The sequence below is a fragment of the Perca flavescens genome, chromosome 16, assembly GCF_004354835.1.
Source record: "Perca flavescens isolate YP-PL-M2 chromosome 16, PFLA_1.0, whole genome shotgun sequence".
In the NCBI taxonomy this organism is placed as follows: domain Eukaryota; kingdom Metazoa; phylum Chordata; class Actinopteri; order Perciformes; family Percidae; genus Perca; species Perca flavescens.
The window spans coordinates 346,768-374,572 of record NC_041346.1 but is presented as its reverse complement, the minus strand read 5'-3'; the positions used below and the strand labels follow the sequence as shown (position 1 = coordinate 374,572).

General features: G+C 42.9%; 1 protein-coding gene across 1 annotated transcript in view; it reads right to left on the bottom strand.

Moving 5' to 3' along the window:
• The window catches only part of LOC114571249 (LIM homeobox transcription factor 1-beta-like), a 107,179-nt gene that overhangs the window by 35,178 nt on the left and 44,196 nt on the right, over nt 1-27,805 (bottom strand). The window contains exon 5 of the mRNA XM_028602115.1: nt 7,950-8,182. Within this exon, the coding sequence (XP_028457916.1) occupies nt 7,950-8,182 (233 nt within the window). The remainder of the gene's footprint in view (nt 1-7,949; nt 8,183-27,805) is intronic.

The following is a 27,805-nucleotide window of genomic DNA, read 5'->3' as shown; positions in this document are numbered from 1 at the left end:
TCATACATGCTGACCCATCTAAGGTAGAGTCTTGTGTGAGGTATCATTGAACTCAGCAGAGACTTCCTTTTTTATTGGTGATGGTTTGTGTGAGGTATCATTGAACTCAGCAGAGACTTCCTTCTTCATTGGTGATGGTTTAGCCACGCCCCTTTTCACATCGTATCGTTGAACTCAGCAGGGAGTTCCCTTTTCATTGTTGAGGATTTGCAGTGTCTGAGTGACGCGCAAATGCACGGTCGCAAGGAGCGGCGGCCGCCAGTAACCCCGACACGCACAGAGGCGCGAGGGCCCGTCAATCGCTGCTCGCAGCTTTAATTGTACTATGTTGTTTCCTAAAACCAGATTGAAATTCATTCAGAATGTTATTAATTAAATAGTCTTTTAATTGCATGTTTGATGACTGATTCCATTAACTTAGCTAATACTGACAATTTAGAAATAGGCCTATAGTTAGTTAGTTTGCAGGATCACCACCTATGTGAAGGGGGAGAACATTGGCAGATTTCCAGATGGCTGGTACTTGATTTGTGGCTAAAGAAAGGTTAATTAAGTATGTAACTGGATTTGCTATCAAATCTTTTTCGATGTTTCAGAAAGGAAATAGGCGGATTTGGCATTACGGATTTTTACAGTAAATAAATTACGTAAACGCCGAAATTTCAACCAGTCAGACTCGAGCTTTGACTTTCTAGCTTGAGCCCAGGCTGGATTTCACTCTAGAAGAAGGTCAGACAATTCATTGCTAAACCAAACATTATTTCGCCCTTTCACTCTATGTCTTTTGAGTGGGGCATGCTTATTTATGTCTGTGAAACCATCATAAAAAAATGTCCAAGCATTTTCAACATCATCAATAAGACTAATTCTTCCCCAATCAAAATCATACAGATCATGTATCAGTTGCTTTCGCTGCTGTAAATGGCGGCAAATCTCAGAAAATACAAATTTGCCGCTTCCTCCAGTACAAGGCCTGAGGCCCCGCCACCAGGTGCTCAAGGTAACCCAGACCGACCTGCTGCGCAAACAAAACCAGGAGCTACTAGCATGGATCTGGAAGGGATAAAGTCGGATATCCTCTCTTCTCTGAGGTCGGATATATCAATAGCGATAAGGCAGGAACTGAAAAACGCGTTTTTCACGAATTTGACGCACTAAAATGTGAATTACAAGCGGTAAAATCTGAAATTGTAAACAACACCACTGCCATCCAGTCCGAAATTGAGCAAATGAGAGGAAATATCAGAGACATTGGGGGGGGGGCTCTCAACATGGTTGGATGAAGTGGTTTCCCTTCAAACCACGGTGAGCACTCTTAAAAACGAAGTGGAAGACCTGAAAGGAAAATGTGAAGACCTAGAGGGGCGGATGAAACGAGGGAACATCCGGATTGTGGGAGTCCCAGAACAGCCGGGCTCAAGCTCAACCACAGCAGTTTCTAAACTACTGAAAGAGACACTGCGGATGGACAAAGATATCAAAGTCGATCGCTCTCATCGCAGTCTTGGGTCTAGGAAGCTGGGAGACTGTATGGATATTTTAAGAAGAGGTCGAGACCAGGCCCCACTGAGGTAAAACGGAAATTCGGTGGCCATCTACCCGTATTATACAGAGAGTGTAGCCAGAGCAAGAGCGGCCTTCACGGATGTCCGAAAACTACTCCGAGGACGACAAGGAGTCCGATACGGTCTGCTTTTTCCAGCCAGATTCCGAGTCACACACAACGGACAGGAGAAGGAATTTCGGGATGCAGCCGACGCGATGGAATATGCGAAAAGGAAAATAATTCCAGAGACAGAGACTGAGACCTGATAAGTGTATCTCTAACCTAGTGGGAAAAGAACATCGTTGATAAGTATGAGTCTTTATAGGAAGTAAGATCTACTCCATTTCTGAAATACTGACTCCCCGTTTTGTATCCATATACAGTTATGATTAATCTGTCACGTAGTAAAGGTAGCGCGACTGTAGCGACACATTGAGAATGTAACTAGTATGTAGGCTATATGTGCACATGTGTGCGTTGCCGTTACAGGTGCGCATGTTTGTTCAGTGTCGAAATGAGTAGCTACTTTTTATTTACAGTAGTCTGATTATTTTACTCCAGATTAAGATGACCTGATTTATTGAACATTTTTACTTTACTTTTTTTTGTAGGCCCAGTGTCCTCAGTTGGTCAATCTGATATATATATCATGTGGGCCTCTTTAGTTTAGATACGTAGAACACGCCTATCCCCTATATGCAGGAAACAGTTTGGCATTTATATAATTTGTGGTGCCGTTGTTATACCTTGCCTTTATTTCACATTGTGGTTCTGTAGGAGCCGGTGTTGTGAACATCTGACAAAACCTATCCATATCTGGATATATAAGCACAGGCAATTACTAATACAAACTATAGCTTAATAGGCATTTAGCATAGAGAACAGCTTTCATAGCTGCTTGTTCGCCTTGCACACCTTGGGACTAGGTCCCAAAGAACTAACCTGACATTTATGTTCTTGTGTCCAAGAGAGTTCCCCATTGTTCTGTCTTGGTCCCAGTGTTCCCCTTGGGATCTTTGTTCATAAAGAAAAACGGTGAGAGAGGCAGTCCGTTCCTGAATACAGTCTCACCAATATCCTAATGCCTAGTATTGATATTATGGCTTTATCTCACAGCTGCTGGTTATTTAATTATTCCTTATGTATTTTTCTTCTTTTTTTTCTTAATTTTCTTAAATTTTGGTTCCCATTTTAGATTTTTGTTCCTTCCTCCGCCCCCTCCCTCACTCCTATCACAACCACTCAGACCCACCTTCTCTCCATACCTTATGTATTTAAGTAATGCATATTTCTCGACTACATTGATCCCCCTTAATTTGTATATTTCGAATGGGGTTACTAAAGATAAGTTATAACGTTAAAGGACTTCACAGCCCTCTCAAAAGGAAAGCTATCCTACGTCAGCTGAAGCAATCTCAGTGTCAGATAGCATTTCTACAAGAAACGCATTTATCTGACGTGGAGCACGAAAAATTAAAGAAATCATGGGCTGATAAAGTGTACTTCTCGTCTCATCCATCGGGGAGAAGGAAAGATGTATTCATTTTGATCCATAAGCAAGTCAATTTTAGTTTGGTCACAATCCATAAGGATACAGAGGGGAGATTTATTTTGTTAAATGGTTCCATTGATGGTATAGATGTCTCTTATGAACGTATACGCGCCAAATGAGGACAACCCAGATTTCATTAGAAAAGTCTTTAACGTGATAACACAGCATAGCTCTGGGACCTTGCTAATGGGTGGAGATTTCAATTGTGTTATGTCACAATTTATGGATAAACAGCCAGTCTCTACTACTATGCCCTCTCGAATGAGTAAAACATTAAAATACCAATCTACAGAACTGGGACTCGTCGACGCATGGAGAAGCAAATACCCCAATCGTAGAGACTTTACATTTTACTCGCATAGGCATGCGTCTTATTCCAGAATCGATAATTTTTTTACCCCCAAGGCTGAACTAGAATAGCTGACTTGAAGATTTTACCGATGACTATTTCTGACCATTCACCTATTGAACTTTCGTGGAACATAGGACATAAATCGACACCTAGACAATGGAGGTTGAATGCATCTCTCCTTAATGATAAAGAGTTCACCAACCTCATCTCAACAGAACTTAAATTATATTTGGACACCAACACCTCTCCAGAAATATCACCACTTATATTATGGGATTGTGCAAAAGCCTACCTCAGGGGTCGTATTATCTCTTTTGCAAGTGCCAGAAAGAAAAAGAGGGATGCTAGACAGGAACTAGAACAAACAATTATAAAATTGGAACAAAAACATAAGCAGAGCTCAAATCCTACTCTCTTAACCAATCTTAGAGACGCACGAAGGGAATATAATAATCTGCTCACTGAGAAAATTGAAGGCAATCTAAGGTTCACCAATCAGAAGTATTATGAGCATGGTAATAGGGCTAGCCGACTACTAGCATTCAGATTGAGAAAGCAGCGGTCGTCAAACATAGTACAAAAGCTAAAAAGTAATAACTCACCTAATCCTATTACAAAACCGGATGAAATAGCTGAACGTCTTGCTGGATTCTATAAATCATTGTATGAAAATACTGATACCTGCTCTGATGTTAACACTCTAACGACCTTTTTGGAAAATATAAAATTAACTGAATTATCCGAGACAATGGCAAAAGACATAGATGAACCCATTGAGGAGTGGGAGATTAAAGAGACAATCTCATCTCTGAAAAATAATAAAAGTCCAGGACCCAATGGATACATTAATGAATTTTATAAAAGTTTTAAAGAAATATTATCCCCCCTTCTACTGAAAGCATATCGCCATGCTCTACAATCTGGCACACTGGCACCATCTTGGAGAGAAGCAACTGTAGTAGTAATACACAAAGAGGGTAAAGACCCTACTGAATGCCAGTCATACAGGCCCATTTCTCTATTGAACGGCGATATACATATTTTAACAGCCATATTGGCAAAGAGAGTGACTAAGATCATTGCACAAATTATAAATCCAGACCAAACAGGCTTTATTACAGGGAGATATTATGGTGACAATCTTCGCAGATTATTAAATATAATGAGCTATTCAAAATCCAAAGGAGAGGAGACACTATTACTATCACTGGATGCTTATGAAGCATTTGATCGAGTGTCTTGGCAGTACCTACTCCAAACCCTTAAACGGTTTAGATTTGGTTCAGGCTTCATACAATGGATACAGATACTTTATTCACGTCCACTAGCCTCAGTCAAAGTTAATGGTCATATATCGGCAAGTTTTGCATTAGAGCGGGGCTGCAGACAAGGATGCCCTCTTTCACAATTGTTATTTGCCATCAGTATTGAACCCCTAGCCCAGCTCATCCGAGATAATTGTAATATTAAAGGTGTCTCTATTAATGGTGAAGAGCATAAATTATCATTGTACGCTGACGATGTAATGATGTTCTTAACGGAACCTGCAACAACAATTCCGCGTTTAAAAGATCTTCTTCTCCAGTATGGATATTATTTGGGATATAAGGTTAATATGGATAAGACTGAAGCTATGGATGTCAATGGCTAAATTCCAATATCGTTTAAACTTAACAGTGGGTTTAAATGGACTAGGGATGGATTCAAATACTTGGGTATTTTTATCCCCCCATCTACGGAAAAACTTTATGAAGCTAATTATAAGAAAACAATCAAACACATCAGTGAGGATCTAGAGAGATGGTCGACGCTTCCTTTGTCTCTGATGGGTCGAATGGAGAGTATACGGATGAATGTTTTGCCCAGGTTGTTGTATATTTTTCAGATGCTGCCCATAGAGATTTCTAAATTAACATTTGATAAATTAAACAAAATGGTTTCAAAATGTATTTGGCAGGGAAAACGACCAAGAGTAAAAACATTGCAGTTAGCCAAACCAAATGGGGGTGTGGGACTTCCAAACTTTAGATATTACTTCTGGGCCGCACAACTGAGACCCTTAATTTCTTGGATTAAGGATTTGTCATATACACGATGGCTTGATATTGAAAAGGGCCTCAGCCCAATACCCCGCAAAGTACTGCCCTCGTTAGATGTTAGCTTTAAAAATACCCAAATGGGGGAGTGGACTAAAGTAACCCTAAAAATTTGGAAAACTGTACAGACTGCCTTTAGACTGCCAAAACAAATCTGTGGGCAGTATAGGTCACTTGGAAGGTTTTGTACCAGCACATTTGGATGCAGGCTTCAAAAAGTGGTCTGAATATGGACTGTGTTATGTGTATCAACTCATTCATAATGGAGAGCTTAAGTCATTCGAACAGTTAAGACAAGAGTTCACCCTTCCAAGGACTGACTTTTTTAGATATTTAAAATTAAGGCATTTTCTTACAACACATAAGGAATGGGAAAAAGTGAAAAATCCGAGTCTAATCTAAGAATGTTTTTCAAAACTACAAACTGGAAATGATGCTGGAAAGGTGATCTCTAAGTTATATTCAATTGTCTTGTTAATGAACCCAAACAACACTATACAAACAAAGGAGAAATGGGAGGTTGAAATTAATGCAGATACCTCATTAGATACCTGGACAGAGATTTGCAGGGAGGCACATCAGATGACTAACACAAATATCTGGAGGGAGTTTAGATGGAAAGAGATATTTCCGGACACCACAAATAACGACGAAGTGGGTCCTGACCTCCTCAGACAAATGTTGGAAAAACTGTGGACCACAAAGTGGAAACCACACTCACATTTTCTGGTCTTGTCCGAAGTTGAGTACTTTTTGGAAGGAAGTGTTACTGTACGTACACACCGCCGCCGACTTGAGCTGCAAAGAAGCTCTGGACGCCCTGTCGAGGACGCTTGTCAAAAAGTCCGAGGAAGCTGTTTGATGCTTTGGCCGCTGTGACGTGGGAGCATTCTTCGATCATGTGCAACACACGATTGAAGAAAAAGCACAAGCAGCAACTGCACGGCCAATACACTGACACTAGAAACCTTTTATAAATTACATATATAAGGACATCATTTGTATTGTTTGTTGGTCACAGCGGTGTCTGTTAGCAGTTAGCCGCTGAACCGCAGCAGAATGCAGGCAGAGCGAGCAGCCGCCAGCTGTTGACCCGTGCAGGACTTCACTGTGAGCGGACTGTTTAGAGACCATGTGATGGCACGTTAACTGGTCCCTATACGCAAACAACGTTACATCATAAATGATAGGGGAACCCAGCAACGGCGATTATGAGATTTCCCTCCATTTTCATGGAACTAATGTCTTGGTAGGAACAAAAGTTTACATTTTCTCCAGAATCAGCCAGCGAGAAGGACGTCTATATTCCGATTGGTTACTGCCGTTTGCCGCTGCTTGCCGCTGAACCGCGTCATAGCTCATTACCATAAAGTTGACCAAAGTTCAACTTTCTGATTGACGCTCAAAACGCTCAAAACGCCCAAAACGCGACGCCGACAGTTTTGACACTCCTTGCAGCTGAGAGAAGCCAGCTTCCATTGGAAATTAATGACTTCCGGTATCTTTAGACGCCCAAGTCGGCGGCGGTGTGTACGTACAGTTAGACGCCCTGAGAGAAGTGTTTCACCAAAATATCCCTAACGACCCAAAGGTAGTCCTCCTTGGTTCAATCCCGGAAGGTTTTGGGGGAAGAGCCAAAATCTATCTGTTACAAATACTCTTAGGAGCCGCTATTAAGTGTATCACGATAAGATGGTTGAAACCGGAACCACCCAAATATAATATTTGGCTTAAAAAAGTATGGGAACTGTATGAGATGGAACAAATTACATATGCAATAAGGCTACAAAGACCCACATTTATAAAGAGATGGAGCCCTGTAATGAGTCTACTAATGCAATGAGAAAAGTATACTTTTGTCTTATTATTACTTTTTTATTGTTTTGTTTCCTTTCTTTTTCTCTTTATTTCTTTTAATTTTTATTTAATTTTTATTTATTTATTTTTTACTTGCCTATCTGTATATTTTCATAGCAGCTATAAATGTGTGAAGTGTAAGGTAAAAATGTAAAATTGTATTGTACGGAATGTAATTTTTTGGTGAAAATAAAATATGAGTTCCAAAACAATGGTCAGACATTGGCAGAAGCCAGTTCCAATTAAGATCTCCTAAAAAGACATTTTCATTATAATTCAGACTTGTTAAAAACTACCTCAGAAAGGAAAGAGTGCTACTGTCAGCTGAGGGGGGTCTATAACAACCAACAACCATGATGTGAAGACTCTTAGAAACTTCTAAGTCAAGGGCCAACAATTCAAATTGTCTGCTTATTGACTTTGAGACAATTACATTCACAAGAAATGACTTTTTCACATATATCGTACATATGTACATGAGTACATTAAGTAATTAATTGGCTGTGTTTTAAACTCACTGGGTTTGTAATAGGCTGTGAGGGTTACCTGAGTCTGAGCTGTCTGGACTGACGGTGCTGAGCAGCTCCCTTTCCTTCTCATAGTCGCTCCTGCACAGCAGCTGACCTTCTTTCAGAACAAACTGGTCTCCTTTGCGCAGCTGGCGCTCACAGACGCAGCAGCAGAAGCAGCTGAGATGGTAAACACTCTCCAGAGCTCGCATTACCATCTCCGTGGCTGCTATCTTCTCCAGACAGCCGCTGCACTTGGTGGCAAACAACCTGAGAAAACACAGCAGACACACCAGTGCTAACAATGAAGACAGTGGAGGGATTTCTGGAGGGATGTTCAGGTTGAGGTTGGGCAGATTCTGGGCATTAACTGAACTTTGGATCCAGCACTGTTCATTTTGAGTGTACCTCCTGAGACTATGACACATAGTGGCCTGATCTCCTTACTCCGGATTTCCACTGAATGCAAGAACGTCTGTGGACCAGCTCCGCTGCGTATCGGCTCCGTGCTCCACCGTCCGTCAATACCCACCAGGTCTGGATTTGTTGCAGAACGGCTGCGGCGATGACTGACAGCTGTAGTCATGAGTTCAAATTCACGTAGAATAGAACCACAAAACTGTTGTTTCCGTCCAGAGAAGTAGCGGGGAAACAACTCTGTGCTGTGTTTTCAAGGTGTAGTGCAGGAAATATGATCTGCCGTGAGCACGGTGTATTTTAGTTTGAAAATTAACTGTGCTGTGCTCAACTTCCTGTCCCACACTATCTGCCGTGTGCTGAATTGCTGCGGAGCTCTCCGGAGTCCACCAAAAATAGAAGCTCTGCGTATCTGCTCCGGAGGGCTGGGGACCGCTGGAGTTGGGACGCAGTCGGAACGCAGCCGTTATGCAGCCAGTGGAAATACACACACTGACTTTAATGGAAACCCGATGACTCCGCCGCCGTTCCGGAGCGGATTCGCAGCCGTTACGCAGCCAGTGGAAATTGGGGGTTATTAAGGATTCTGCTTCTAATAGCCAAAATGACAATAACAGCAAGATCACAGCTGAAAACAGACAGGTTTGCTGAAGAATGGGCACCAGTGATACAAGCAATGCCAGAATTACAGTCATCTTTTTTTTTCTTTTCTTATAACTTAGGACTATCTTATAACTGACTTGGAAGGACTATAAGTTTAAATTAATGTACATGTTAATTCATCTCCATCTTGTTATTTGTTGTGTGTACCACTGGACCTGCAGACTGATCTCATGAATTGGCGTTGACACGCCAATTTGTATTCCGTTTTTGCGTGTTATCAAGACTCATAATCGCATTTTTGCGTGTATATCAACGCAAATCGGCCGCCATTGACCTAGGTTGCAAGTCAATTTCCGCCGTAGCGTGTAATATAAAGAAACGGGGGATTGAATAACAAGGTAGGTTGGGGTGGTGGATGGGTAAAACACAGGACTCTCACCTGGGAGACCTGGGTTGGCGACCCGTGGGTGGAGCGTGTTTTTGTCGTTATTTTCCGTGTTTTTGTCACTGTTTTGTTACTAAAGCCTTTCCCTGTGTTCTTTTCCTAAACCCAACCATTTTTTTTTATTTTTTTTTTAACAGGCGTGTGACGTAGTTCTTGCGATAGTACGTTGCGTTCTCGTGATAACACGCAACGTGGCGAGGCCACGTGGTGGGTATGTTTACATCAGCTGTATACAGCGTAGGCATACACGTGGATAGCTGAAAATGCGTACAATAACAACGCCATTTTGCTTTATGAAAGTGCCGTGTATATTTACGCAAAGTCATGATGCCATGTTGGGACCTGAGGCCCTCTGTCCCTGATAACTCCAGTTATATACTGGTTAGTCTATATCCTTGACGTTCCACATCTTGGATTGCTCTGTTGCCGCCAGAAAATCTTCTGGATTTCACTCATTTGTCCGGATATCCGTCACCTTGGGCGTCTTTTGTGTTGGCGTTCTAACCTCCGGTGGATTTCATGACGATTGTGATTGGTTTAAAAAAAAAAGCCAATTAACCAGAGCACGTTTTTCTCCCATCCAGTAATGCTGTGTGGACTAGCCAGACTCTCCTCCAGCGTGCTTTGGAGGAAGGTCTGGCAAAGCGAGACTATATACTGGTTAACTGCAGGAGTGGAGGAAATCAGTGGCTCTTGTTACTGTGACAAAATAACTACAGTTATTGTGACAAACATTTTTCAGTAATCTTCTTTACATAAAGTGTGGTGGGTTGTAAAAGTACTTTTTGAGATTTATAAATATTTTATATTTTACCTTTATTTAAAGGCACATGTCATGCTCATTTTCCAGTTCATACTTTGTATTGTTTCTACTAGAACGTGTTTTATGTTGAAAACCACTTTATTTTCTCATAGTGTCTGTCTGTGTTCTCCCTCTGTCTGAAACGCTCTGACAGAGGAGCAACTTTCTCTTTAAGGCCCCCTCCTGAAAAAGCCCAGCCCCTGTTTACCGCCTCTGCACTCGGTGTCATTGCAGCCAGGGAATTCTGAACATTAAAGCAATAACCGTTTCTAAACCAAAATTGGCAACCAAGATTATAGGTTTCCCTGATGTTTGGCACTGGTAAATACTGCTATTTATATCTCTCTGTCAAATAATGCTTAGCCTGACGAGCCAGACCCACATCCAGATGTTGGGTCTGGGAACTCACCATTGGCAGGGCTCAATCCGAGGTGCGGGATAAACGGTTGTCTTTCAAATTCCCTCTGCACGCAATAGGATGGCACTACAACCAATCAGAGCAACGAAGAAGGTAGCAGAGCTAGTTGATAGATGAAACTTTTGCCGTATCCGGTCGGCAAAACTCCGAACACATCTTCCTTTTTTAAGAATGATTCCTGAGCCATTCTTTGTTCTTTTCTCAAAGAAAAGCTTAACTCCAAGTCTTCCAGAAGACAACTGTTCCCAGCAGCAGCAGCAGCCATAAGCCCACCCACCGACTCTATACACGATGTGATTGGCTTGACCAGAGTTTGGTTTTTCCAGCTCGCAAGCCAACGGAAAGTTGTGTTATCCTTATGACTCATTGGTTACATCAGAGCAGTGACAAGTTACGTCATGAGGCGGTAACTGGACTGAACTTTATTCTGTAACATGTCTACATAACTGAAGCTGGAATCACTGATCTTATAAAGTCACTTGCTTATGCTCAGCAGCTACTGTGAGGACTGTGTTTGACATCAGAGACAGGTGGTAGCAGGTGATCAGAGAGCCAGCTCGCTTTTATAGTCGCTGTGGATTTGTTAATATGTCCAGCCAGGGAAAGCTCCACAGCACAGACTATCAGACTGATGGCCCAGTTCACAACAATGAGACCGTCTCCCTCCCTCTGCTGCTGTATTACTCATAAATGATATTTCCCTAAATATGTGAACTCCAAAGAATCTGATTTTCATCCCTATCACAGGCAGTGGTGAAGCACCCAGGTCTTATAAAACAAAACATTTAAAGAAACATTTAATGCACTTAAAATCTTCAATAATAATAACATTCAATGTTGTTCCTGCATAGAGGAATATTTGGCACCCCCAAAGAAGTTTTAGCCAGCCCCAAAGCAAAATCACCTGCAGCAAAATAAAAAAAACTGAGAACAAAAATAGCAATTCAAATCCTCTCTAAATGTGTTTAAGAGCAATTTACAAAACAACCGTTGAACAAGCAGGACATAAACTGGAATATGAGATCTAATCTCAGTTTTATCTCCAGAGTCAGCCTGTACCAGACTCTCCCGGTGATTTATTTAAATATGAATATTGTTTTTGTTAATTGTTCTTTTTTTACTCAAGCATAGTATACATTTTTGTTTATCAAATTGCCAGAAATAACAGTAAAATGCATAGATTTCTGTCAAATAAGGTAACACAGACTGATTGCCTTTACTTAGTCTATATGCACGACGTTCCACTTCCAGGATTGCTCTGTTGCCAACAGAAAATCCGCCAGATCTAACTCTTTTCAGCTCGATGTCCGTCCCCTTCCTCTTTCTCTGTGTTGGTGTTCTAACCTCCGGTAGATTTGTGAGGACTATGGTTAACTGCTCCTCAGATCTCTGCAGGGTAAATCCAGACAGCTAGCTAGACTATCTGTCCAATCAGAGTTTTCTGTTGCACGACTAAAACTACTTTTGAATGTACACATGTTCCACCAAAACAAGTTCCTTCCTGAGACTATTTAGCAGAGGCACCGTGGCTCCGTCCGGAGCTTAGCACCCCCCAAGATGATTGTGATTGGTTTAAAGAAATGCCAATAAACCTGAGCATGTTTTCCTCCCATCAGAATGCTGTGTGGACTAGCCAGACCTTCCTATGCAGCGCTGTGGTGGAAGGTCTGGCAAAGCCAAACTAGTCTTTACTGTACGCAAACCGATCATGCTCACTTTCATGCGTAGTCCCCCCCTCCCCAAAGGTCCATTCTGAGCCAGAATAAACTCTGCCATCAGGCATCTTGTTCAAGTTAGTGTTGTCATGATACCAAAATTATGACCTCGATAAATACCTTTTTTCAAAGAAAAAAGTAAAACGGTAAACCGCGAGAACGCTAAGACTTTGACAGGACTAAACTAGATGGGAAAACACAGCACAAGCTCCTCATGTTGAACCGACGATAGCATGAAACTGAACAGGAACAAACCAACAACATCAGAGGCTCTACTTTCCCATTTCGAAGGTGAAAGTACAGTTGTACTGCCAAACAGGTAAAATCCCTCCATAGACACGTTTTGCAGACTAGTTGATTTTATTTATTAAAAATCAACTCAGTTGTGCCTCTTGGACAATTTAGAAATCTGTTTTTTATCCTGCAAACTTCTACTTGTAACTGCTTTACAGAGATGTACTTTGTTTTGCATCCTTATTACACTAATAACAATATCAAATAAATAATTTTGTCTGTATTTCTTATGATTGTATTTTCCGGTATGTTCTGTTTTTGTCTTTGTAATTTGACTCGATGACTGATTGGAAATGAGTGTCACCCCTCAATGATCTAAATGCCATGGCATGCTTGGAAAAAAGTAGTTTGTGCAAAGTGTCCTCTGAAGGCTAAAATGTATAAACAGGGGTGAGACAAAATGTATTATAACAGCATACACTTTTGGAGAGTCTCTTCTCAAAGGCATTCTTGGGGTTTCCCTCAGTTGTATTCACAAAAGGTGCCCAAAGTAGTTGTGCAGTTGTGTTCTCACTTTTTGTTTGACAAAAACAGCTTTAGAGAGACATTCACAAATCTCTGGAAGTTACAAATATTGTCGTAGAAGAAATGTAGATATAAATGCACAGAGCTGGAAATCCTGCAGGTGCTGTTACTATTTCTCAGAAAAGCGAGGGATTGTCTAGACACCTCCATTCCTGCCCTCAGAGGGATGTTTTGTTGTCTGAGAGTGCTGTGTGTGGATAACATCTATAGTTTTAGTATGATGACCTCAAGCTGAAGAGCAACCGCGCTCAAGACCCGAGCCAAGACTGGGACTCAAGAAGAAGACAGAGCCAGCACAGAGCTCATTCACACACATTCTTCTTTCCTGACAGGTCAGAGAGAAAGAGAGGAAACTTCCCAGAGAGAGAGAGACAGAGAGAGAGAGAGAGATTAGAGAAGCCAAGAAGAGAGAAAAGATAGAGAGGGAACAAAAGACAAAGAGAGAGAGGGGTCTTTTGGAAGTGTTAACGCCGTGTGTGTGTGTGTGTGTGTGTGTGTGTGTGTGTGCATACGTGCGTACATGTGTGGGTTTCTTTTCTGTAACTCCTTGCCCTGGACTGGACGTTGGTAACACGTCATGCTCTATAGCAAAGATTTTTATTTATGCCTTAAATCACAACAGAAGCTATTACTAATGAATACTTTATTGTTAGTTAACACTAGAACTGCCAGAGCAGCATTGAACATTGTGATTAAAAAGATGGAATTATTCATGTCCCTAAGCCTATGCAGACCATAGTAACTCAGTCCTGGCTGCCGGCGCATGGCGACATGGAGGGAGAGACTGTGAGCTGCTGCCAGACGAGCCGCTGACTGAGAGCACTCTGAGCAGCAAGTCGTAGAAGGCTCTGGAAAGTCCATAGTCCTGTACGGAAGTCGCCAAGTTGGCTACACTGTGTGTGTGTGTCACTGTCTGCCTTTGTGTGTGTGTGTGTGTGTGTGTGTGTGTGTGTGTGTGTGTGTGTGTGTGTGTGTGTGATATTTATTACATTAGCTGGTCCAGGACAGGGACAGGTGATCAGGGGCCAGGACTGGACGTCCCAGCTGCCTGGACTGCTCATTTCAAAGTATTTTATCTTAATAGTGGCTTCTAGTAAAAAAAAAAGGAAGGTTGATAAAATATTGAATAGATAAGTTAAAGACATGGTGCGGCTCACCGGTGTGAGTGGTGGTGTGGGCAGAGATGTATTTCAATTAAATGTATTTAAAATACACATTTTATTACTTCTAAGTTATTTTGTAATTTCCCTGTGGTTCATCATTCACGCCAGGACAGAAGATATAATTCGTAACAAAATACTTAGATACTTAGAGCTTGTATTTGTGTATTTGAAATACTTAAAATAGTATTTAATATGTAATTTTATTCTCAAATAAGACACAATTTTTATCCCCAGGTTTAAACTGTAAAAACTTAACTGTACAACGATGAGCCTAATCCCAGGCTGCAGCTCAATGCAAGTCAATCACATGACATAGTCTGTCTCGTTTTGAACCGCCGTATTTCATTCTCAGTCAGTCAATGGTCACTTAGACTGACACCACAAACCACCGAGCATGCACCCCACCTCAATCGATCCTGATGGGCCACATCGAATCTGAGCAGAGCTCATCTTTTTTCATTGCAGTATTTTGTATTTTATTTTGATGAGCAAACCTGTGTAATTGTGTATTTGTGCCCATCGGTGGGGGAGAGAGCAGAGGCCGGCAGACTGAGTGTTGAATCTGGGAACAGGGCTAAAGGAGGGCAGGGTGGGGGGAGGAAGGAGGTGGCTCGAGCAGGTACAGAAGGCTCAGTGTTTGGACAGCTGCACTCCTCCTCCTCTCTGAGTGGGACTACCCTCCTCTATTCAGCAGAGTCTCCCTGTTGTCCAACTCCCTCCTGCACATTTACACAACAACAGTAGAGAAGACGGAGACGCTCACATTATCATCGATATCAGTGGCTGTGAAGGTGATTATGGTTTGAATGTGAAGCTGTTAATACAGTGGAGAAACGGCTTGAGGGGCATTTAGACCAAAAACAGCGATCTGGAGATTGTGTGTCAATGAAACGGCCCATTTGTGTGACGTCCTGTTGTGTTCTTTAACCCCCCAACAAAGCATAAATATACTTTATATTTTGCATTACACATGGCTAATTCAAATTCAACTATGTGGTTAGGTTTAGGCAACAAAACCACGTGGTTAGGGTTAGGGAAAGATCGTGGGTGAGGTTAAAATAAGTAATGTCACTATAGTGACACACAGGACATGAGGGACATCCTGGGTGAAAGTCCTGTTTTGTTTGACCCATCCACCACCCGACCCACTTTCTATGTGGACGTTGGCACCCATTCTTCTGGAGCATTTGCTCTGAGCATCTAATAATAATAATCTAACATTGCCGCTTGTGCGACGGTATCAGACGCAAAGAGCTGAGGCAAAGCGTCGGTATTTGACTCCCTGGGAATGACAACTGGCTCTATGGACATCTTAATATGAAACACCATCCATTCCAACCAATAAAAGTAAGCTGCAACATCATTTACAGGTATGTGAAAAAATAATAAAGGTAATGAAAGGAAATGTAACATCAATTTGTGTTGGTTGTTTAAATATAGAAGAGAAAGAATGAATGGAAATATAATAAATGTTTGTCTGCTGATGTAGGGAGCCGTCATCACATGTGAGTTCCTGGGATTTGATCATTTGTTTGGCGGGATGGTGCAGCAAATGATACTGATATGGTGAACTGTGTTTTAATGTTTACATTATACTTCAGATTCATTTAGACAAGACATTCAAATTCTAAAGTTTGACAAGTATTGTTGAGACTCGTAGGTCAGATCAGGGGTCTCATTTATAAACGTGGCGTACGCACAAAACGGGGCTGAAAATGTGCGTACGCATCATCCCAGGCAAAGGTTGTGATTTATAAAAAACAAACTTGACGGGAGAATGTGCGGTCCTCCACGCAAACTCTGACCCATGCGTACGCACATTTTGGAGACAAAATAGGAATTGGCGACGCAGATTTTGAGGTGGTGAACTGCAGTCAGACTGCAGAAAGTACATGTGGGAATAAACGATTAGGCTACTCTTAATATGTTTAAGTAGTAATGCCTCACGCACATTTCTTCACACCATATCATGAAGATTGTACTGAGTGATAATTGAGTGATAATTGTTCCATAAACACCTCCAACTCAAATTTTAAATCAAAAGTCGTTCTTAATATTTAATCAGCGCTGTCTCGCCGTCACATTGTCCGATACGGAGCGCAGGAGGAGGAGATGGCCCGACTGCATGGAATACAGGATATCATCAAATACCCTACCATTAGATAACTGCACAACACAGTGTAAATAACTAAATATCTGTCTTTAAAACTGTGCATATATCATCAAATGTCAAAGTCTGGAAATACAGCCGTTAAGCTCTCGCGCAATCGTTACGCTCTATGTCCTCGTTATCAGTCCGAACTTTAATACCGTTTGTGACAAAACCTGCATGAAGAAAAGTGTGTTTGCCTATTACATTTTGATTTCAAATTGTATCTCGGGGTGGGGGATACCACTAGTTGATGCTGTGATTTTAGCAAGGTGTTAACAATCACAAATTGTTGTGGGCTAAACGTATAAATACTGCGGTGGACCCATGCGTAATGCTGCATGATGGCCCTGCTGGCCCTGCAGGAGGACCGGAATGGAAGAATCAGGAGAGAAAGAGACTTCAGGGACCATGACGATGACTGGCTCATATGCCGTTTTAAATTCCCTAATATAGCTGTAATAGTAATATAGCTGCGCTCTTGGATCTATGCACTGAATTGGGTCCAGTAGAGAGGGCAACGCGCCGGAACCGTGCCATCCCGGTCCAAATACAGGTCCTCGCCACTCTGGGTGAAACCGGCTGTTTCCAGAGGGAAATGTCAGACAGCTTAGTGTTTTTTTTAAAATAAATATTATATATAATCTTCAACTTTATCACTAAGGCTTGTTTGGATATAATATATAGTTCTGTTAAATCTTATTATATACGTCTGGTATATCGAAGTTGTCCCAGAGTGCTGTAATGCCTGCTGTTTTGGAAGATTTTATTAATAAAGGTAGTCTATAGATCCGGTTTCCCTACACTGTGCGACAACAGGCCAACATTATAATTCAATTGGCAGCAATTCCCGAGCGTCTGAGAGTTTTTTTTGTTTGTTTTTTTTCTCCGCCAGTCGTCATTATTCGGCATGATTCGGCGTAACGAAAGAACAACTGCAAGGGTCATTAACATACTGATCAGCATTCACGAAGGTGCTTTACATTGACTATTTATGGTTAGAAATGGGCGTGTACAGGGTGGGATAAGAGGCTGATCCACGTACACACACTTGTAGTCAATCTGTGATTTATAAAGGGAACATTGCTTACAGGTGTGCGTACACACGGTTTTATAAATCTGACTTTTTTTCGGCGTACGCCAATTTGGGCTTTTGGGCGCACGTACACTTATAGTAAGGATCCTACGCACAGTTTTATAAATGAGACCCCAGGTCAATTCATGAGGATTGGTTTTTTCTGTAAGCGAGAATTCAGAGTTTTCAAGGATTCAAAATTTCATGAATCACTTGTGCATATGAGGCCCAGTGAGACCGTCGTCAGAAAAACAACAGCATTGTTTGTTCACTCATTTCTGTTTTGTTTTGGAGTTCTCCCTGCACCACTCTTTGTCTAAATGTCAGTTAAGCACATAAAATCTCCTAATCTAAAAGGCAGATTTTCATGTAATTTACACATTTTTGATTTTAAGGACCCCATGACCTTTTCTCAGGACAAACACATTTAAATAATAAGAGTATGGTTCTTTCCAACACATGTGGGGTCTGCAGAACCTCACAACTTCAAGGAGCAGCTACCGGGGCTGAGATTTTTAGTCTGGCTTATTTTTAAAACCTTGTATGGTGCAGCTTTCAATGTGAGTGAAAGTTTGTTCCAGCAGACCATTCATGAAAAGTCCTCAGCGGCTCATTTAAGTGGACCACCACTGCTAGGGGCCATCTCTTTGGAGGGGCCACCTCTTTGGAGGGGCCACCTCTTTGTAGGAGCCTCCTTGACCCCCTGGCCCTCTTCCCCTATGCTTGCACACTACTCACTAACAAGCATAAAGAGGTACAGGATTAAAGAGGATAAGAGGAGTGGAGAAAGGATGAAGCAGTAAAAACAGACTGTGTGTGTTTCTTCACTGTTCTCTTGTTTGTTCTCCCTCCTCGGGGAGCTGGGTGACCTAAAGGACGGGGCTGGCTGGGTGGGTGGCGGCTTCGGGTGGCAGCTTGTTGGTGTTTTAATTAGTAGGCGTAATGAAAAGATGATTGTAAAGGAAGCAGGGGGAAATAAAAGCAGGATTCAGAGAGTGGGGATGAGCTGTTTGCTCAGCCAAAGCTCAAGAAGTCAGAATAAGGCCCCAGGATTCTCTGGGGACTCACTTCAACATGTTTGTTAGCAGGGAAATGATCTCAGCAATCAATCAGATGCACTCCTTTATTCACCTTCTGCTGGTTCACCACACACTGAAGAGTCATCAGAGGTGGTGGTGTTGGCAAAAGAAGGACGACGGGGAAGTAATTAACTTTAAAAAAAATTAAATAATACAAAAATAATTTTAGATATATACAATATGTCATGCACATGGCCAAAAGTATGCCCCAAACTAAACTATGTCAATCCTCACATCTGCCATCTGTGACAGTTGACGTGTGATTCTGACACCATGGACCTTAATATGTTGCTGGAACACTTTCCAATCTTTTTGGGAGTCTCCCCACCAGCTGTTGGAATCTGCTCCCCCGAACTCAACCTGAACTCAACCCGTAAGTGGCTCATTGGCTCCACCTGTCATACCCACATGCTTCAACAAGTCCACTATCATTCCTGTGCCCAAGAAAACAAGACCATCCTGCCTGAATGACTAGTGCCCAGTGGCTCTCAACTCTGTAATGATGAAAAGCTTACACTGAATGGTCAAGGATTACATCTGCTCCTCACTACCAAGCACAGTGGACCCAGTACAGTTTGCCTACCCTCCCAACCAATCAACGGAAGACGCCGTAGCACACATCCTCCACACCAACCCTATCTCACCTGGAAAAGAAAGGAAGCTATGTGAGATTACAGATCAGCTTCCAACACCATAAGTTCCCTCCAGACTTGTCAAGCTCATGGACCTGGGATGAAAAACCTCACTGTGCATGTGGATCCTTGATTCCTGACAGCTAGACCCCAGGTAGTGAGGGTGGGCGGACACGCCTCTTCCACCCTCATCCTTAACACCGGAGCACCCCAGGGCTGTGTTTTGAGTCTCCTGCTGTATTCCATGTACACACACCACTGTGTAGCCACTTTCAACTTCAACAGCTAAAACACAGGACTTTCAAGCCAGGGAGCGGAGTTCACTTCCTGGGGAAAGCAAGTCAAGTCAAGTCAATTTATTTATAGAGCACATTTAAAACCAACCTAGGCTGAACAAAGTTATATTATGTTATAAAAACAGAGGAAGACAATAAAAATATAGACACAAATGTCCCTAAACTAAATCATACGCCAAAAAATAAAAATGTGTTTTAAGACGAGACTTAAAGATGGCAGTAGAGGAGGACCTAATATGAATGGGAAGTTTGTTCCAGAGTCTCGGGGCCACAACGTTGAAGGCACGATCACCCTTTGTTTTCATCCGCCGTAATGCCTTAAAAACAAGTAACACTAGAACTGCAAGCAGATATGACGGGGTACAAGCCTCCATGGCGCGAGTCGCCCCCGACGCGAGTCGTCCCCAACTACCCAAGGAGCATGCGAAAGTGGAACCCAAAGCAGTGGGGAGGCAAACATCAGGAACTATTGCGAGGTGTGAGCTGCAAAGTCTGTGGTACATTGCCATTGCAAATATCCCATTAACATTGATTGAGTAAAAGGCCAAAAACTTGTCTACGTTGACTATAGTGCCCCCTAATGGCCGATCTTCACCAAAGTTTGTACAGAGCCTCAGAGTGGCATGCCGAACAGGCGTCACAAGTTTCATGTTGATAGCAATTACTACAGCAGAGAAATTGCAATTGCATATGTTCCATTTACATGCATTAAGTTATTAGCAAACTAACTACTCTACGTTCTTTATAGCGTTCATTATGCCTCGGAGTGGGATATCGAACAATAATACCAAGTTCTGCGCTGATGCCTATTAATTTGGCAGAGATATGCTAAAGTTAATGTTTGGTAGGTAGCTACAAAATGTTGTTTGGTGGTAAAGTTTAATGTAGCAAAATTATTTTGATAAATTTTGGTCAGGTCCATCTGGAAAAGCTACGTACGTAGGAGGAGTTTGAAAAAGTTGGTTTTGCACATTGCGCGTTATTGCAAAAAACCTTAGCAGAAAAGGGCGTGGCCTATATAATCAGATTCAGCTCGATTCAAGCAACACGTGGATGTAAGGGTTTCTAATGTGCAATGTGTAATGTGGGAGTTACAGGCAAAACACGTTTGATGTCATTATAGCGCCACCTAGTTGTCAACATGTGTAATTTGGGCATCTGCCCAAATGCCAGATTACCAGTCCGTCACTGCTTGAACCTCTACTCACCTTAAAATCAATTCTATATTTGATCAGTAACCAGTGAAGAGCAGCCAATATTGGCGAGATATGATCCTTTCTTCTGGTACCAGTCAGCAATCTAGCAGCCACATTCTGGACAAGCTGCAGGCGTGATAAAGATGATTAGCAAATCCCAGAATACAAGGAATTGCAGTAGTCAATACGAGACAAATTAAAAGCATGAATAACAGTCTCCATGTCTTTACAACAAAGGAGTTTAGTTTAGCAATAGTCCTGAGATGAAAAAAGTTACATTTGACAACATAACTAATTTGTTTGTCAAATTTTTAATGCTGAGTCAAAGATGAAACCTAGATTTCTGGCAAAAGGGCACACACTTGAGGCCTAAGTCCCCACATTTGTGTTATGTTTGTTATGTCTGTGAAGAATGGAGCCCAATGGGAGCATGTACAAAGAAAATAAAATTGGCCTTAAAATCGAACCTTGAGGTACACCGCATGTAATCACTGCCGAAGAGGAGGAGATATTTCCAATGTCAACAGAAAAGGTTCTATTTCTTAAATAAGAATTGAACCACTGTAGAGCAACAGCCTGGATCCCTACCTTATGCTGAAGGCGTTCCAACAAGATGGCATGATCAACATTGTAAAATGCAGCACTAAGGTCCAGCAAGAGTAAAATAGCACAATTTCCTCCATCACCGAACAGCAACAAATCATTTAGCACTTTAAGAAGTGCTGTTTCTGTGCTATGGTGTACTCTGAAACCAGACTGAAAATTGTCCAAGACATTATTTTCACTTAAACTGAGCAAGAACAACCTTCTCCAAAATTGCTGACATAAATGATAATTTAGAAATAGGCTTAAAGCTGTTACAATTAGTAGGGTCAAGGTTGGGTTTTTTTAATTAGAGGCTGAACCACAGCAGACTGATCTCATGAAGTGGCATATGCCATTATTGGCGTGTTATCAAGACGCATACTCGCTTTTTAGCGTGTTTATCAATGCCGTTTGGCCTCCATTGACTTACATTACCTTGCGATTGCGTGTGAAATTACGCCGTAGCAAGTAGTATGAAAGTGCGAAAATCCACATAGGGAGGTTGGTTGGAGGAGGATGGGTAAAACAACACAGGACTTTCACCCAGGAGACCAGGGATCATGTCCCGCGTTTCACGTTTCCTTTGTGTCCCACGTGTCACGTTAAAGTCAACCATCGCTTTCTTCTTTTCCTAAACCTAACCCCGTTGTTTTCCTAAACCCATCCCATTCGCCGTAATGGTAATTCCTTGACCCGTCTTTCCTGCTCCGTCTCTGTGTCGCTCTTACACTGTTGCTCCTGGCAACCGATAGTGTAGAATCCCAAAATGGTGGGCGGGCTCAGACGCCTCCCACAGCAAACATCTGCTACCATGACAAGCGGCGTAGACACACATGCGGATAGCTCAAAATGCGTACAGCTAACACGCCACTCGGCTTTAGGAAAGTGGTGTGTATGTTTACGCAAAGTTATGATGTCATGTTGACCATAGCATGTTTAAAGCTAGATGGGACTGTGCCATTCATAAGAGAGCTATTTATTACAGACAAGAGGCTGGGACCAATAGTATCAAATACCTCTTTCAAAAGACGAGAGGGGACAATATCTGAAGATGAATAGGTAGGTTTCATGTGTCAGTCACAGTCAGTCAACATGAGAGGACACTGGTGCTGTTTATTCGCCGCTTCTCTGTCGCTATTCTCTTGTGGTCCTGTTTGTTTGTGTTCGCTGTACCCCCTGACTCTGGACAGCCTCTCAGCTGGTTCCTGAAGCCGCCTAGGCTCCTCGACCGGACTGTCGCCTCGTCGGTTACAGCTACAGCGGCTAACCCGATTGCTGACCTCCTTCTCACAGGCAACCTCCACCAGATGCAAAATGTGAGCCTGGACTTTCGTCTCCTCCTGTCATGCCGTGGATCATTTTGGCACTCACATCAGTCATCCACCTCTGTGCCCCTACTCACTTTTAACACCTCTTCACCCTGGTACACACCTGCACTCCGGAAAATGAAACAAATTGACCGCCAACTTGAACGTCTGACAATAAAATCATCTCACAGTCCCCCATGAAGCCTACAAACACCACCTCACTGCCTACAAAGACACCCTCTATTAGAGCCATTTCACCACTTTGTTTGTATAGGCTAGTATGTTGGTTATGTCACGGTGCAGTTTTATGTTTGAGCACTGGGTGGAGCATGGCCTTTGGGAAGGCATAAAGCTAATCCACCACAGGTACACAGGTGTGTGGAAACGGGGAAAGCAGACAGCTTTTTACCGTGTCAGTCATGTCAGTTTGGGGAGTGTTTCAGTTGTTTTGACAAGGAAACTAAACCAGAAATGAAATGAAATGGACTCTATGCTTGTGCGACAGTAAGCAGGCCGTTAGGCCTATACAGAAAATAAATGGGTCACAGCACCGAAATACAGATAAATTGTGGACATTGATTATTGGCACGCAGAACACGCGTCCGAGCAAGTTCTCCCCGGATCCCACCATATTGGCCTAATGTAGGAGTTGATAAAAGACTCTACACCCTCATTGCTGCTAAATCTGCCTACCTCTCCACCATCCTCACCAACCCATGTCAAAACCCCAGAACCCTCTTCTCCACAATGAAAAACCTCATCAAGCCTCGGACCAACACCCTCCCTATCTCTACTCCGGATCTCTGCAACTCATTCCTCTACTTCTTTGCTGACAAAATCAACATAATTTACAAATATCTATCTCCTGTATCTGACCTCCCAGGATCTACTCCAGCACCTACCACGACCCTTCTTCTCCCCATCCCTCCTGACCTCCAGACCACTCCTCCACACTGCCTCCTCTCCCAGTTTGACCTGGTCACCCTTCCTGAAATCTCTAAACTCATCAGCTCTTCCAAACCCACTACCTGCTCCCTTGACTCCCTCCCTACTCCACTCCTGAAGTCATGCCTCCCCGTCCTATGCACCTACCTCACTAACCTCTTCAACTCCTCATTGTCCCTTGGAACTGTCCCCTCTGCCTTCAAAACTGCCACTGTCACCCCAATCCTTAAAAAACGTGGTCTGGATCCCCCCTCCCTCAACAACTACTGCCCAATATCCAACCTCCCCTTTCTGTCTAAAACCCTGGAACGCATAGTCGCCTCACAACTACAAACCCATCTTCATGCCAATAACCAATTTGAACCTCTCCAATCTGGTTTTTGCCCCCTCCACAGCAAAGAAACCGCTCTCCTCAAAGTCCTCAACAACCTCCTCACCTCTGCTGACACCGGTTCCCTCAACATCCTCATCCTCCTCGACCTGAGCGCAGCCTTCGATACCGTGAGCCATAACATCCTGCTCACCAGACTAAAAGACCTCGGTATCGAAGGTACTGTACTCAGCTGGCTCCGCTCCTACAAACCTTTCCAACAGATCCCACTTCATCTCTCTCCATAACCACACCTCTGCCACAGCCACAGTCACTCAAGGTGTTCCCCAAGGCTCTGTACTCGACCCCCTCCGCTACATCATCTACATCCTCCCTCTTGGTCAGATACTCCGCCTCTTCAACCTGGACTTCTACTGTTACGCCGATGACACCCAGATCTACCTCAGCACCAAATCCCCCCACAATCCCCCCCTCTCCCACATCAACTCCTGTCTGTCAGCTATTAAAACCTGGATGCAACACAACTTCCTCAAACTCAACAGCGATAAAACAGAATTCCTCCTCATAGGCTCCAAATCCACACTCAGCAAAATCAATAACCCCACTCTCCCCATCTCCCCAGGCCCATAACCTTGGTGTGATCTTTGACTCCACCCTCTCCCTTGAGCCCCACATCCGTCGTGTCATTAAAACCTCCTTCTTTCACCTCCGCAACATCGCCAAAATCAGACCCTCTCTCACAGCCCCCGCTGCTGAAAGACTCATTCACGCCTTCATCTCCTCTCGACTGGACTACTGTAACTCACTTCTTTTCGGCATCAGCTCGACCAACATCAACTGACTCCAACTGGTCCAGAACTCAGCCGCTCGACTCATCACCCGCTCTAAATCCTGGCATCACATCACTCCAGTCCTAAAACAACTCCACTGGCTTCCTATCTCCCACCGGATTACCTACAAAATCCTGGTCCTCACCTACAAAGCCCTCCACCATCTGGCCCCCTCATACCTCACTGACCTCCTCTCCCCGTACCAACCCTCACGGTCCCTCAGATCCACCTCAACTGGTCTCCTCTGTATCCAAAAGTCCAACCTCCGCAGTGTTGGGGACAGAGCAGCTCCCTGGCTCTGGAACTCCCTCCCCCAAGAGATCCGCACCTCTGAGTCCCTCACCATATTCCAGTCTCGCCTCAAGACCCATCTCTTCACCACTGCCTATCCCTATCCCTAGCCCCACGCCCCTCCCCTTTTCATCTGCGCCTGAATCTTGTTTTGTTTTGTTTGTCGTTATTATCTATACCTAGCCTGTAAAGCGACTTTGAGCTCGTGAAAAGCGCTATATAAACAATTCAGAGAAGCAGGGCATAGGATTGATTTAGAATGGTCATTATCAGTAGGTGAAATACAAGATCTGATAGTGTCAACCTTGTTGATAAAAAAGCTAAAAAAATGTTCAGTGATTTCAAATGTAGCATCAGGGAGTGCAATAGAATGATTTAGTGCAGTATTTATTGCACTAAACAAAATTTTAGGGCTATGTGCATTTTTAGCTCATCTGTAGACAGAGGCGGAGGTTATCTCTGTAGGGTGATAGAAAGAAGTCATTTAAAATGAATGTTTTGTTCGAAAGTGATTGCACGTTCAACAATGCAAATTTGATAGGGATCGTATCCACAGCCCACGCTGATCCTATTCGATCATTTGAACAGTGAAGGCAACGGAGATTACCATAGTTGACTCCTCGTCTTCTGCGGCCAGGGGAGTGATTATGTCCTCGGATGTTTGTAATTCTTAAATAAATGTTAATGGAGGTGGGGTTATAAAAATGGATTGTCCTGTTGGACTGAGGACTTGTGTAGGGTTTATTCTTAAAGGGGTGATAGAATGGTTATATACGGTATTTCACACTGTTCCTTAAGGTCTCCTAATAGGGTATGTATCATTGGTTGGGCTGAAAATGTCTCTTTTGCTGTTTTTTTTGGCCCTAATGCTACCCTGTTAAATGGGGCTGGACTGAAACGAGAGCTTTTCTGCCTTATATGGTCTGCTCATGAATATTTAATAATATATAGATGAGCTGCACGCTGATTGGTTGAGCTTAGCACATACACACACACACACACACACACACACAAACAAAGCTCATTGCGAGTCCACTGCGCCACTGATTTAAATCCACATGTCCCGCTCAATTGTCCCAATATCTACTCCTTTTCTCTGGGCTGTATCTCTTGAGAGAGCTCCAGCCAGCGTGCAACAGATTCTGACAGTCCAGGCAGAAAGTCAGCAATCCGGACAGGCACTGCATACTGTGGAGCTCCTGAACTCCGAAACAGTCGTACTAAATTTGCAATTAGCCATCAATGTTTGTAAAATATTTTAAGCCCATATTTGAGCTTTATATAGTTTATTTCTTGCATAAAAAAGTCTCAAAAGTGAATTTAGTAATGCAACAGCAGATGAACAATGTATACAATTTCTGAGATTTGCGTTACCTAGATTTAGAAGACTAACTGACCTCAGATCAGTTAGTGGCCTATGTAAATTTTGGGGCGTTACAAAGATAGAAGGTAGGGCCAAATAAGGAGGAGTTGAGAAGTTGACGTCAACTTTTAGCTTTGTTGAGATTTGCCCGTTTTCAGCAGCAGTTTCAAATTGTGAGATTTGCAGAGGAAAGAGGCGTCAATGGGATTTAGAGGTTCTATGTATGTCCTATTTACCCTCCAAACTGTCGTTATTCAACTATGACAAGATAAAATCGGTTTGGCATTCTATCACCCCTTTAAGTGAGCCATGCTCTAACATTAGACAAGCTCCATGATGATCGGAGCAGCTCATGAGGTGGGTGTTTATAGAAGGTGACAAGGGAGAGTAGGTAGTAACTGACAAGGGGGGCCTGCAGGAAAGCAAAAGACTTTCCTGTGCCTTAGGAGTGTTTTAATCCCAACCACAATCTTTTTCCAAAACATAACTAGACGTTTTGGTGACTAAACGTAACTTTCGCCACGTCATAATGCTCACATTTTGTCGCATAAATTTAACTGTGAGGGCCGCTGAAATGACCGGCAGCTCTAGGTGCTCTGTACCCAGCTCAAAGTCACCTATTCTCGGGTTAATTGAACCACCAACTACTGCTGATGCGACGGAGCACCATGCTGGGCACCAAGCGGAGCACCATACAGAGCACCATGCGAAGCAGCATAGCCAGCGTCACAGAGCTCTGTAGTGGCTAAACACATCTACTAACTGCCGCTGATACAGCCTAGCTGTAACGGAGTTCTGTAGCTGGCTTCACAAAGTTCTGTAGTGGCTTAAAACAACTAGCAACTGCCACTCAGCGTCATGGAGCTCGCCACTGTAGCCAGCGTAACTTCTCCTAGTTAAGCACTATATTTTATGTTTTGGTGCTTCATAATACGGACCCATTCATGAGAATGTGTTGCAGTAAAAATTTGGTCTGCTTGTGAGTTTGGCCATCAACTTATAAATTAAGCTTCTCCAGTACTCTACCAGTTGGCTTCTTAGATGGTGTATACATATCAGATTAGAACATTAGTAGTCAAAACGTTAAGCCAGCAGATCTGAGCATGTTGCACACACTCACAAACAGCGACCATCTTGGATAATAATGAGACCAGTGACATGACATTAAACTCTGAATCTAACTTTAAACTGCTGATACTTTCTAATATACAGGCGACTCAAGATACATATAGGGAGAAAGGAGACTTTGTATCATTACTGCTCAGGGAGAGTGAGAACATTGCATTGTGGGAAGAGGCAGGTTGCCATGACAGCTGTTGGCAGGTTATCTGATATTAAATCTTGGCTGTGATGGAGTGGTGGTGGACACCCTACGGGAGACGGGTGAATCCTCACAAGCTTACTTTTGGATTGTGTGTGTGTGTGTGTGTGT